The sequence below is a fragment of the Centroberyx affinis genome, unplaced genomic scaffold, assembly GCF_046629955.1.
Source record: "Centroberyx affinis isolate AG114_WGS23_722 - 3 ecotype Tasmania unplaced genomic scaffold, CSIRO-AGI_Caff_v1 ptg000970l_1, whole genome shotgun sequence".
Classification (NCBI taxonomy): Eukaryota; Metazoa; Chordata; class Actinopteri; order Beryciformes; family Berycidae; genus Centroberyx; species Centroberyx affinis.
Genome location: NW_027279541.1, coordinates 1 through 12,928, shown reverse-complemented (window position 1 = coordinate 12,928; position 12,928 = coordinate 1). Strand labels below are relative to the sequence as shown.

General features: G+C 42.1%; 1 protein-coding gene across 1 annotated transcript; it reads right to left on the bottom strand.

Moving 5' to 3' along the window:
- Positions 1-1,547: 1,547 nt before the first annotated feature.
- Positions 1,548-12,119, bottom strand: LOC139646289 (actin filament-associated protein 1-like 1; the record flags this gene model as incomplete). Its single annotated transcript, XM_071522275.1, has 8 exons — positions 1,548-4,535; positions 4,677-4,787; positions 5,530-5,696; positions 9,165-9,252; positions 9,635-9,752; positions 9,917-10,029; positions 11,161-11,411; positions 12,047-12,119. Coding segments are annotated over 8 exons (948 nt in total), but the record flags the coding sequence as incomplete, so codon positions are not given.
- Positions 12,120-12,928: the final 809 nt, after the last annotated feature.

The window sequence follows — 12,928 nt, the reverse complement described above, 5'->3', positions numbered from 1 at the left end:
AACAGAGTTTCTAAACCTTTCCGGGCTGACATTAATATTTATGACCTAAACTCATAGTAAACCACATTGTATCAATCTGATTTATGCTGTATGAGGAAAGGGCCTTTTAAGAAATAAAGCATAAATTAATCTTTATGAGAATATAATTGATTTCTGTTTATACTGGTGGTTGTTTGTCTTGTGATGATCGCTGACTGGAGGTCAGAGTTTATGTTATTACTTATATTATTAACTACAGCTGAGATATGAACTGACAAAGAATAAAACGCACAACATGTCCAGCAGAGCCGGCCCAAGTCTTTATGGGGCCCTAAGCAGAATTTGATTTGGGCCCCCCCACCACCTCGGCGCCGCCAATACTATTGACTATTGTCAATGCTTGATCATTCACACACCTGCTGTAAATCTAACACACCCATTATCAATTTTATTAGTTGTAGCTGTGTTGCTTACATCACACCAGTGTCAGCCTGGCATGTTTTTACCCTTCTATGGTTTTTAATCTTAAAAGGCAGCAAACTCACAAGAGTGGTCTGGTGTTAATTTGCACTTTAATATTCAAAGTGATACAGTACTATGTGGCATCCTGAACATGGTGGACTGACAAGTAACTAAATAAACCAGCAGACAATGTATTTACTGTAAACAAGTTAATGCCCAGACGCCCACCTGTAATGCAAACATACCTTTATCTTTCTGTTTCTTCTTTCTTTTCTCTGCTCCAGAAGGATTTGTCCTTTTTTGCGACATTACTTTTTTGCTGCATCGATGCAGAGGAGAAGACAGGAACCTAACGTTAGTCTGACTGACTGTCTGACTGACTGACTGACTGACTGTCTGACTGTCTGACTGACTGACTGACTGTCTGACTGACTGACTGACTGTCTGACTGACTGACTGTCTGACTGACTGACTGACTGACTGTCTGACTGACTGACTGACTGACTGTCTGACTGACTGACTGTCTGTCTGACTGACTGACTGACTGACTGACTGTCTGACTGTCTGACTGACTGACTGTGCTCACATCAGAAGTGAACGTGACACCAGCTCTGACAGAGGCAGCGGGAACTGATTAAACCAGTAGTATTAGCTAGCCAGCCCATTAACATAATATTGCGTTTTTGTATGATAACCATTGACATAATATAATATATAACAAAAAAACCCATTTCAAGCGCTCTTGGGGGCCCTAAGCAGGCGCTTAGTTCGCTTATGTGTCGGGCCGGCCTTGATTTCCAGACAGTTTTTACTTGTCCTTCCTTGTGCTTATTGTTATAAACAATAAGTAATAAGTCACATTGTTAAATTCTGGCTCTACATGTGTGGAGACTGCAGTTCTGTTCCTGCAGCTTCTTGTTGCTCGTCTGCTTTGGGAGCCAATAAAGAATTCAAACCTTTACAAATAAAAGCAAACGATTGATTGAAACGCACATTTTATGTAAATCAGTTTTTAATATAACCAAATCATTTTACAGATCAATATGTAGTCCAAAATTGACAAAGAGATCCTGAGATTACAAAATATCTTTTTTTAAAAACTGGTACAAATAAGTGAATGACATGGTTACAAACATAAATCATAAAGTAAATTATTTAATTGAGCTAATAAGTGCATGGTGAGGACAGATACGATGCTATTTAAATTATACCACAGAATTACATCAAATAAAGCACATGTGGAGTTAAACAAAAAAGACAATATACAGTATATCCTTTAAAAAAAAAAAAATGTGCTACCTGAAATTCACAATTAAATTTTTTAAGCATCTGATCCCCTCCATAATGTTAATGGTCTTTTAGGATAGCCAATAACAACAGTGATATTACATAGTAAGTTTTACTTGAAGATCAATAATATTTATTTAGTAAGGTAAATTCTGGAGATCTCAGTTTAGAATAAAACTCTTCAACTGATGTCAGGATAACTTTGATTCTGTGAGTAAACTCTAAAAAAAAAAAACGGTGTTCAATGGGGGTTCTGCTGACACCCACAGGTAGCCGATAAGCACCTTAAGGTTCCTCACTAGATAAAATATCCCCGAAGGTTCCTTGAAGAACCCCTGTATGGTTCCTGGAAAAAGCACCATGGTTCATCAACACTTCATGAAGGGATTCCTCAAGGAACCTTCTTGGGTTCCCTGTGGTTGCAAACTACAGAAGCCCTGATGGGTTCCCCGCAGTCCTTTAACGTTTTTCAGAGCACATATTTAGTTTTAGTATAATAACACCAACTACAGATACAACACCAACAAAGACATTTAAAAAAAAGTGGAATACGCAAAGAAAACTTCACACAGATGTTGCAGTATAACAAAAACCACCTGAAGGAGTTCAGATTCAGACGGTGCAGACCTGCGGTGCGTGATCCACACGCACCGCAGGAGCAACAGTGATCTGTTCAGTGCAGTTTGATTGGCAGGTGAGAGGTCATGTGACTCCACCCTGCGCTCTGAAACAAACTGTTTCCAATCACTTCTGCTGTGCATTAACACATTTCCACAGCATCAAGCAAAGTGCGCAGAGCTGAACTGTTGTGATGAAACCCTCGCACGTCCAATAGGAATAAGGGAAGTAGCCGACCAGGAAGAAAAAGAAAATGAAAGAACATTTGCTAGTGACAGTGTCAGAATTGTCAGAATTATACAACAGAACTCTGAAGCTTTAGGGGGACGGCGGCAGGAAAGCTCTCAGAGTGGGCCGACCAGCTGTGGAGACGAGCGATCTATGACCATCATGTGATATTTTAGACGTTATATCAGATGTTATGTTCAACACTAACAGGATGACAAACTGTAGCTTGTTATAGAAAACTGACTTTTGTTTCGCACCACTCCAACTTCCCCCAGGATCCAGTCAGGAGCCGTGCTGGACCAAGCAGAGAACTGGATCCTGTGTGACAGACCCGCCAGGTAGAGGCAGAGGTGTCAGCTTTGCTCGAGTCCCAAGTCAGTCTCAAGTCTCGAGGCACAAGACTCAAGTCAAGTCTCTAGTCTAAATGTAGATTACCAAGTCAAGTCCATGTCATTAATGTCAAGTCTCAAGTCTAAATGTAGAACAGCAAGTCAAGTCAGAACAAATCAAGAGTCCAGTATCAATTTAATATCTTAAAGAAAACTAAATATCTAGGACTTTTCAATGCAATATGGTTTTAATAGGATAAAAACTTGGTAAGAGCATCATGAGTTTGATTTCTATAATCAGTTTCAACTTCAATAAATTCAATCATTCCATACAAATTCAGAAAACAGAATTTAAATTCAGTCGTCTGCTGGAACAAATCTCATCACTTTCAATCTGAGTCATTTACACAAACACAAGATCTCAAGTCAAGACTTTAGAAACCTTTTCAAGTCATCAGAGTACAAGTCAGAGTCAAGTCCCAAGTCACCAGAACCCAAGTCAAGTCTCAAGTCTTCTCTTCATGCATCAAGTCCCCACTAGTGGGTAGAGGTGTAGACAAGTTACTCCAGTCAAATTAAGTTTTATACAAGGACACAAACAATTTTGATTTGAATATTATAGAGCTCAGAAAACATTTTAAATCAGACCAAAGTGTTTTTATGTCCTCTGCTGGAAAAAGAGCTTTAAGTGACTTTAAAGAGCAAATCAACACTGAATCACAGTCAGTGAAGTCACAGCAGGTGATTTTCCTTTGACAGCTGATGGAAAACACCTGCATGACATCACTGATTGGGGCGTGGCCAGAGAAGGTGTTTCAGCCCACAGAGAGCAGAGCAGCAGCAGCTTTCTGCCCGATGTGAGTTTAGTGTTAATTTGCTGTTTTAACTAATCATGAAGAAATTATCGGCACTGTTGGAGCACGTCTGCACTAACTTCACCAAGTATACTGGATTTTTAAATACCGCTATCTTATCTCAATGGATCTTATTAATAATCAGATATTGTTTAATGGATATTACCATGTTGAAATGATGATGATGCTGTTAACTGGGCAAAAAAATAAATCAGACTAGCGTTTAACAAGTAAAATTAAATGTAAATAAAGAAAAAAGAGAAAACCCTCTAAAATGTGTGGTGTGTTTGGTCTGTGTGTGTGTGTGTGTGTGTGTGTGTGTGTGTGTGTGTGTGTGTGTTCAGGTTATTTAGTTTGGACTGTTCATGTGATTATTGTAGCCAGCAATGCTTGGTACAGAAAACTAACAGAACACATTTAAAAAAAAATTAATTTTAAATAAAATTCTTGTTTTTCTGGTTTTTGGCGACACGTTTGGTCATCAGCGGTTCTTTGGTGTTTTGCCCTCAGTGACCAGAACAGACAATGGAAAAGCTTCATGAACTGGATATAGGCTGGATCACTGCTGGGTTAGAGCAGAGAGAGAGAGGAGCAGGACAGACAGTTCTGTGGAAAAGTTGAGGATTATCACTTTAAATTAATTTCCTATTAGATTCCTATCTGTTGACAGGACAGCAGTGTGTAGATGATCTGATGATCTGATGATCTGATGATCTGATGATCTGATGATCTGATGAGGGACCAGCAGCTGTCAAGCAGCAGCTTTGGTCTCCCATTCCTGTGAAATCAATCAGCAATAAAACCAGAGTCAACTGGATAAGAGACCAGACAGAGCAGGTAGCAGTTACATAATTTATATAATAAAAATGATGTATTTAATATGTATTGTGTATTTAATGAACAAACAAACAAATCTGACCTTCCTCCTCTGGAAGACCTTGCCGTGTTCGATGAACAGCGCTGATGGAGTTTTTCTCAGCGAGGTTTTAGCCGAGGCCGTCCGCCGCAGCAGAGGGTTCAGGAACCCGGCCTGCACCAGGAGAGACCAGCAGAGATTACAGAGAAACCCAGAGAGACCAGCGGAGTTTACAGAGAAACCCAGAGAGACCAGCGGAGTTTAAAGAAAAACCCAGAGTGACCAGCAGAGTTTACAGGAAAAACCCTGAGAGACCAGCAGAGTTTACAGAAAAACCTAGAGAGACCAGAAGAGATTACAGAAAAACCCAGAGAGACCAGCAGAGTTTACAGAGAAACCCAGAGAGACCAGCAGAGTTTACAGAAAAACCCAGAGAGACCAGAAGAGTTTACAGAAAAACCCAGAGAGACCAGAAGAGTTTACAGAAAAACCCAGAGTGACCAGCAGAGTTTACAGATAAACCCAGAGAGACCAGCAGAGATTACAGAAAAACCCAGAGAGACCAGCAGAGTTTACAGAAAAACCCAGAGAGACCAGCGGAGGTGTGAGCATGCAGAGGAGTCACAGACCCGCTGTGGTTCAGTTACATTTCCATTTAGACATTTAACTGACACTCCTGTCCAGAGTTCACACTGCACTTTGTAACTAAATGCTACACAACTAAAGTTTATTACCAGTATTATTGTTATTGAATTGTCTAAAATGGCATGGGTGAATTAAGTTGTTTAACGATGGGTGCTTACAGGCTCTACTTCTCAGGAAGCAACGGGGCTGATGGGAAATGTAGTCATCATGTGGAGAAATGTCGCACCTTTAAAAATGAAAGGAGCAGAGGAGTCCTGATGCCGTTTCCTACCTGAGCTCGTTCGCTGCAGATGGCCAGCGACTGTCTGAAGGAGGTGCGCTTGTTTTGCTTGCCGGCAGACGCCAGGTTGATCTCTGACCCCGCCCTCATCTGCACAGTCCTCTTCTCGGTCAGCTCCAGCTTCTGAACGCCTCGCTCCGCCTCGCCCAGCGTCCTGTCTGAAGCACACAGAGTGAACACACTGCTGCTGCGGCTCAACAAGTGAAGAAGAAAACTGATTACAGAGCCAAGTCACTCCTCATATACAAATATGTATAGAATACTATGGTATATTACAGTGTGTACCAGAGGTGTGACCAAGTCAACTTTGCTCGAGTCCCTAGTCAGTCTCAAGTCTTGAGGCACAAGACTCAAGTCAAGTCCCAAGTCTAAATGTAGATTACCAAGTGAAGTCTATGTCATTAATGTCAAGTCTCAAGTCTAAATGTAGAACAGCAAGTCAAGTCAGAACAAATCAAGAGTCCAGTATCAATTTAATATCTTAAAGAAAACTAAATATCTAGGACTTTTCAATGCAATATGGTTTTAATAGGATAAAAACTTGGTAAGAGCATCATGAGTTTGATTTCTATAATCAGTTTCAACTTCAATAAATTCAATCATTCCATACAAATTCAGAAAACAGAATTTAAATTCAGTCGTCTGCTGGAACAAATCTCATCACTTTCAATCTAAGTCATTTACACAAACACAAGATCTCAAGTCAAGACTTTAGAAACCTTTTCAAGTCATCAGAGTACAAGTCAGAGTCAAGTCCCAAGTCACCAGAACCCAAGTCAAGTCAAGTCTCAAGTCTGACTCGAGTCCAAGTCATGTGACTCGAGTCCCCACATCTGGTGTGTACTATAGAACCATAGTGTACCATAGTGGCATTTTTCAAATTACAGTTTATTTACAGTTAAAATATTTCACTGATTCTCTAGTAAAAATCCCATCGGGCCGGTTTAATTCTCTCTGAAACCAGACCCAGAGTCATGGAGGTGGAACTCAGTGGAGAGAGAGACCATGTGACCTCGTGTTTTTAAACAGACGGCGTCCTTATAAGGAGACGGCAGCGGGTCGCTTCGCCTCAAAACCAAACCGCTAACGATGCTAATTAGCCCCAAACCAGACAGGAAAAGAAGAATCTGTTTTTCTAGAGTCAAGGAAAGAACACTATTCCCACTTTCTCTTCTGAAATTGTTATTCTTTCCAAAGCTTTGGACTTTAATTGACTTTTTCTACAAGCTTTCAGCTAGAAATGACGTTTTAAAATGTTCTGGGTCTTCGGGAGATGTGCAGATGTGATTCTTTATACTTTTTGAGATATTTAACTTGTATTCTAAATGATTTTGCCATAGACGTGAGAGTGAATAGTGAAATCTCTTGGTCAAATTGTAAACAGTAAACTCTTTCTAATGAATTCAACTTTTAAAGCAAACATTTCCCCAGAACATGGAGGAACATGCGTCTAGTTGCCAAGTCTAGTCTGCTAGACTCTCTACAGACTCTGTTTTAGCCAGGAGACGGTGTAGTCTACAGGCTGTTTTAGCCAGGGGACAGTGTAGTCTACAGGCTGTTTTAGCCAGGAGACAGTGTAGTCTACAGGCTGTTTTAGGGGGACAGTCAGTATGGATCAGGACCGTCTGTATCTTCCATATATAAGCTGTGTGGGAAAAGGAGCGAGGGAGAATGAAGTCATCCAGCAGAGGATCCTGACCAGAGAGTAATTATACAGATGAGATGTAAGTGGGAGCAGACAGTGAGGCAGGAGGCAGCGGGGGAATGCCGCTAACCTGCTCCAACCAGTGGAGTTTGATATGAGAAAATGTTTCAGGATGTAAAACCTCAGCGGTAAACGTCAGGTTTTGGTGTCAGTCCCTCAGATTCAAAGAGCGAGGGCTTCTTTCTAGAGCCGCCATTTTGCACCGAGAGACGTTCAACAATCATACAGGGAGAGATCCATCGTAGAAGAGGAGAGAGAGACCAGTTTCTCCACCCACAGGAGCAGGAGAGAGACCAGAATGCACTGCAGCAGAGAGACAGGCTGGGTGATTATCAAATCCAAGAACGCCAAGTCGAAACTTGGGTCCTGGAGAAAGTTCTTCCCGAGTCGTCTTGGAGAGAACGATCTTCTCATGAAAGTGAGAACAGAGAAGCTTCCTTACAGTTTGAGAAGGACAGTGTGTGTGTTTGGAGCTGAGCGTGTGATCGACGCTCTGAGCTGAACAGCCGGCTCATACTGTAGGTTACAGCTGTTTGGACTTTTAGCCAAGATAAGGTCTATCTCTCTAGAGTTATTCATGCTTTTATTACCTCTAGGTTAGACTATTGTAATTCTTTGTATGTGGGTGTAGATTAGTCGTCTCTTCGCGTGAGCACATAACACCAGTACTGGCCTCCCTCCACTGGCTTCCTGTCTGTTTCAAGATGGATTTTAAGATTTAATTGCTTGTTTTTAAGGTTTTAAATGGGCTGGCGCCACCTTATCTAGCAGAACTCTTGCATCATCATACTCCAGCTAGAGCACTGAGGTCGACCAACCAGATGCTCTTGGATGTTCTGAGATCTAGGCACAAAAACAGAGGCGACCGAGCCTTTGCGGTGGCTGCCCCTAATCTCTGGAACAGTTTACCTATTCATATAAGAACTGCTCAGACCCTAGAAACCTTTAAGTCGCTGCTGAGGACCCACCTCTTCTCGTTGGCATTTAATTCGAGTTGAGTTGAGCTTGACAGCTTGACCTCATCTTCTATTGTGCCGCAATTCTTTTATTATTATAATGTTTATTGTTTTCTTTCATTCTTATGTGTTATTTACTTTTATATTTGTTTATTTTGGTATTGTAAGCCTGTTCAGCACTTTGGTCAACTGTGGTTGTTTTAAATGTGCTATACAAATAAACTTTGACTTGACTTGACTTGACCTGATGCGTCGGCTCTCGCAATGAATCTTGGGACTTTCCATTCGTTCTCGTTGGTTAAAGTCTCCACCTGATGCTTCCTTGTCTGCCAAGTAAAACATTTATCCTTCTTCCATCCTAGTGTTCTTTTGTTTTGGAATCGTGCTTTTATGGTTAGAAATTTTGTTAAACACAACATGGAAGACACAAGAACACAAACTGAGAAAGAACCCAAAGACAGAACCCCAATGTTCACAAAGTAGTTGGCTAGCTGGCTGTATTTGCCCATTTACCCACTTTTGACTGAATACAACAAGTTCACACTCCTTCTTCTTCTTCTGGGACATGTAGGAAATCACTAACTGAAGTAGAAGTAGACGAGGCAGTTTGAGGGAAATTGTCCTCAAGTAAATGACACTTCATCACAAAATAACTGATATTTTTTTGGATTCCACTGGTAACCCCTCCACCAAACCACCTTTCTATCCTTGATTTTCACCATGTGTTTCCCATTCTTCTTTTTAACTCTTGAATGTATTGAATATCAGGGACTGATGAGATCTAACAACAGAAGAGGATCAGAGGGGGATTTTTAAATTAATTATTTTCTGAACATAACCTTGAATTTTGCTTATAATAGTTGTTTTTTGGCCTAACAATGATCGCGATCATCATATTTTGGTGGTTTGTGTCGGGCTGGGTTCAGGTCCGAGTCAGGAGGGGATTATTATGGGATGTGACTCACTGTGGCTGGTGAAGACTGTGTTGCTATAGGTAACCGAGTCCTTGGACGATACAGAGTCGGCTCGCAGCGCCTCCTGAGAGCTCTGGAACTGAAACCAAAGATGGAGAAAACAGAGAGATCAGCAACACCGTTCACCTGGTTCATTACCAAAAATATAGTTGAACGCACCCAAACTATTGGCAATGATAAACTACAGAAAAAGAAAGTCGCACACTGCTCCTCCCATTTGCTGTGACACAAAACTCTTGTTATAAGTCGTGGGATAACGAGACTTCACTGAGCCAAAGGAACTCTGATTGGCTCTGAGTTTGAAACTGGATTTTCCCACAATCCCCCAGAAACAAGTAACTTCCATCGTGCTTGCTTTGAGTAAATTCATGTTAATATACTCTTTGGGTAAATTAAACAAGTGAGATAAAAATGGATGAAAAATTTGAATCAGCACAGACACACACACAGCTGGAGCGTACCATGTGGTCCAGTATGGAGGTGTTGGAGTAGATGGGCTGGGCCGGGCCTGTTCCACTCAGATGGAACGGGTCATCCATGTAGGTGTTGGAGGTGGGAAACCGCCGAGTCTTCAGACCGCTGGGGAGAGGAAAGACACAAAGTTCACTCTAAAAGATAAAGAAGAAGAAGAAGAAGAAGAAGAAGATCGTCACACAGGAAGTCACCTGTGATGACAAGCGTCCGACCTGGTAGCATGGATGGATGGATGAATGGATGGATGGATGGATGGATGGATGAACTACCTGAGTGCTCCACCTGTGTGCTCCAGTGTGTTGTTGTTGTCATGGTGATTGTGATTGGCAGCTCCGTCCTGCAGCAGCTGGAGCCATCGCTCCTTATCATCTGAACAACTGGCCTTAAGGAGGGAAGGAAGGAAGGAAGGAAGGAAGGAAGGAGGAAAGGGAGGAAGGAAGAAAGGAAGCAAGGAGGGAGCGAGGAAGGAGGAAAGGAAAGATGGACAAATGAATGAATAAGTGAGTGAAAATGTGACAATGAATCGATGATGTATTATCAAATGAAGGACTGATAATGAACAAATGCATTAGAAAATAGATTAAAGCGTAAATAAGTAAAACATGAAGACTGACTGAACAACTGACTGAGTGAACAAATGAATAAATAAAGAACAAACAAAATGATTGTTATGTTGCTAGTTGTCATTATGCCACCAAGGCCACTTCCATTTCATCACTTTGATATCTGATTAGCACACTAGCTAACGTATCTAGCAGCAGCTAGCGTTAGCATGTTCACATCAACATCAGTGTGTTTGCTGGCTAGTTAGCTAGCTAACAGTTTGTTCAGGTTAACTGAGCTGACTCTTCTCAAGCTCCAACTCTTCATGTTTTGGAGTAGAGACTAGGGCTAAAGACAAGACAGTTTACTGTGTCACAGTAACCTACATTTGGAAACAAATCCACCTTATCACACTATTCACTTTTACTCAGAACATTACTGAATGGATCTACAGCCACACCACAACAAGCTGACTCAGCTGCTCTCTGCTTCAGCTGCTTCACACACATTTACAGCTGCAACGATTAATCGATTAATCGATTAGTTGTCAACTATTAAATTAATCGCCAACTATTTTGATAATAGATTAATCGGTTTGAGTAATTTTTGAAGAAAAATAAGTCAAAATTCTCTGATTCCAGCTTCTTAAATGTGAATATTTTCTGGTTTCTTTCCTCCTCTATGACAGTAAACTGAATATCTTTGGGTTGTGGACAAAACAAGACATTTGAGGACGTCATCTTGGGCTTTGGGAAACACTGATCCACATTTTTCACCATTTTCTGACATTTTATAGACCAAACAACTAATCGATTAATCAAGAAAATAATCAACAGATTAATCGACAATGAAAATAATCGTTAGTTGCAGCCCTATACACATTTACATTTTATTAACCAACACACAGCTCTCCATGTTCCTCCATCATGGAGACAGGCTGCAGCAGGTTGAACACCTCACTGGTTCTCACCTCCAGGACAGCCACCTGGTCTCCATGCTGGCTCAGTGTGATCCGGTAGGAGCGCTCGGTGTCGGGGCCGGCCGTCACCTCGCACCCCCTCAGCTGGACGGAGTACTGCGGCGGTCGCTCCTTCTTCTCCTCCCCTTCCTCCTCCTCCTCTTCCTCCTTCTCCTCCTCCCCCCCAAACATCTTCAGAAGCCCCGCCTCCACCTGGCACAGCAGGCTCTGCCACTGGCAGTTCATCAGAACGTTCAGGAAGCCTGCGCATGAGTCAGAGAGGTCAGAGGTCACTGAAGGAGATAACTGTCCTGTCTGGTGTCATTTTTCATCCTAAGGGATTCTGGCCTTTCAGTCTAACATGAGGTGTAACATGACGCTAATGCCTTTAATGTGTTAACCAGGGAGCTAGTTAGTGATCTTCTTGTTTTCTCCAGTTTTTCATGTATGAACTCTAGTTTAGGGAAAACTTTTCAGGCAGTACACACCGGTTGGGACCGTTGTAGAAAATCCATAATATCTGGTATCCTCCACTATAAAGCGTCACAGACCGGTTAACTGACATCACACAGTATCTGGGTATTGAAGAAGTGCAAATTTTCCTCTCGCTGCCATTTGGAGCGAAGTTTCCACATGCAGCTTTAAAGAGAAACTGAACCCCAAACCCAAATCTGTATCAAGCCTGACATCTACAGGTAAACAACAGGCTACTGACATGTCCATCTGCTATTGGCTGATCTTTGGTATAAGTGATGATGTCACCTTCTATAGAGTCCAACAGGTGGTGACAGGTGGCACCAAAGATCATGCTGTTTACCACTAGATTCCAGTCTTTACACAGATCTGGGTTAGAGGATGAGTGACTCTCTGAAGTGTCGTCAGTACACAGTAGATGTACCTCTGTCCTTGGTGTCCAGGCTGCTGGCAGCTGCAGGTTTCTCATCCTCAGACTCAGTCTGGACGCTGCTGGACTGCAGGAACAAAACCAGAGGCACCAAACTTTTCATATCTCACTTTTTAACCTTATTTGGTAACACTTTACAATAAGAGTCACTAATGCCGCTTTTCCACCGCATGGTACCGGCTCAACTCGCCTCGACTCGACTCGACTCTACTCGCTTTTGGTAGTACCACTTTGGTTTTCCACTGCAGATAGTACCCCCTCAATGTGCCCCACCCCCCACAACTGGTCATCATAGCGACGCCGCAACGCCGCATGAAACGCGACACACACAGCAACAATGGAGGATATGGAAGCGATGGTGTTCTTGATTCTCGGTGTGTGGCTGTTAGTCACAGCAAGGAGACAGATTTTATTTCAGAAGAGGCTGAAGGCAGCGAGACAGCAGACTGCTCTCTGGCTGCTCAAAGGTGACACAAGAGGGTAAGCTAACCGCTAACCTGGTAGCTAACGTTAGCATATATGTCCCGTGTCGCGATGACGATTCTCTCTGACCAATCAGCAGTCTGCAGTGTTTTCACATCACCTTTTGGTATCGCCTCAGCTCGCTTGGAACTTCAACAGAGGTGCTACCAAAAAAAGTCCCAGGTACCAGGTGATATGGTGCCTGGTACCTGGTACTTGCCCAGTGGAAAACCAAAAAAGGCGAGTAGAGTCGAGTCGAGTTGAGCCGGTACCATGCGGTGGAAAAGCGACATAAGTTAAGGGTTAGTTAATGCTTATTAAGCATTAACTAACCCTTAATTAACAGTTAACTAATGTGTAATTCTGGTAATCATGTTAACAAAGGTATTCATTTATACATTATTTAATAGTCAT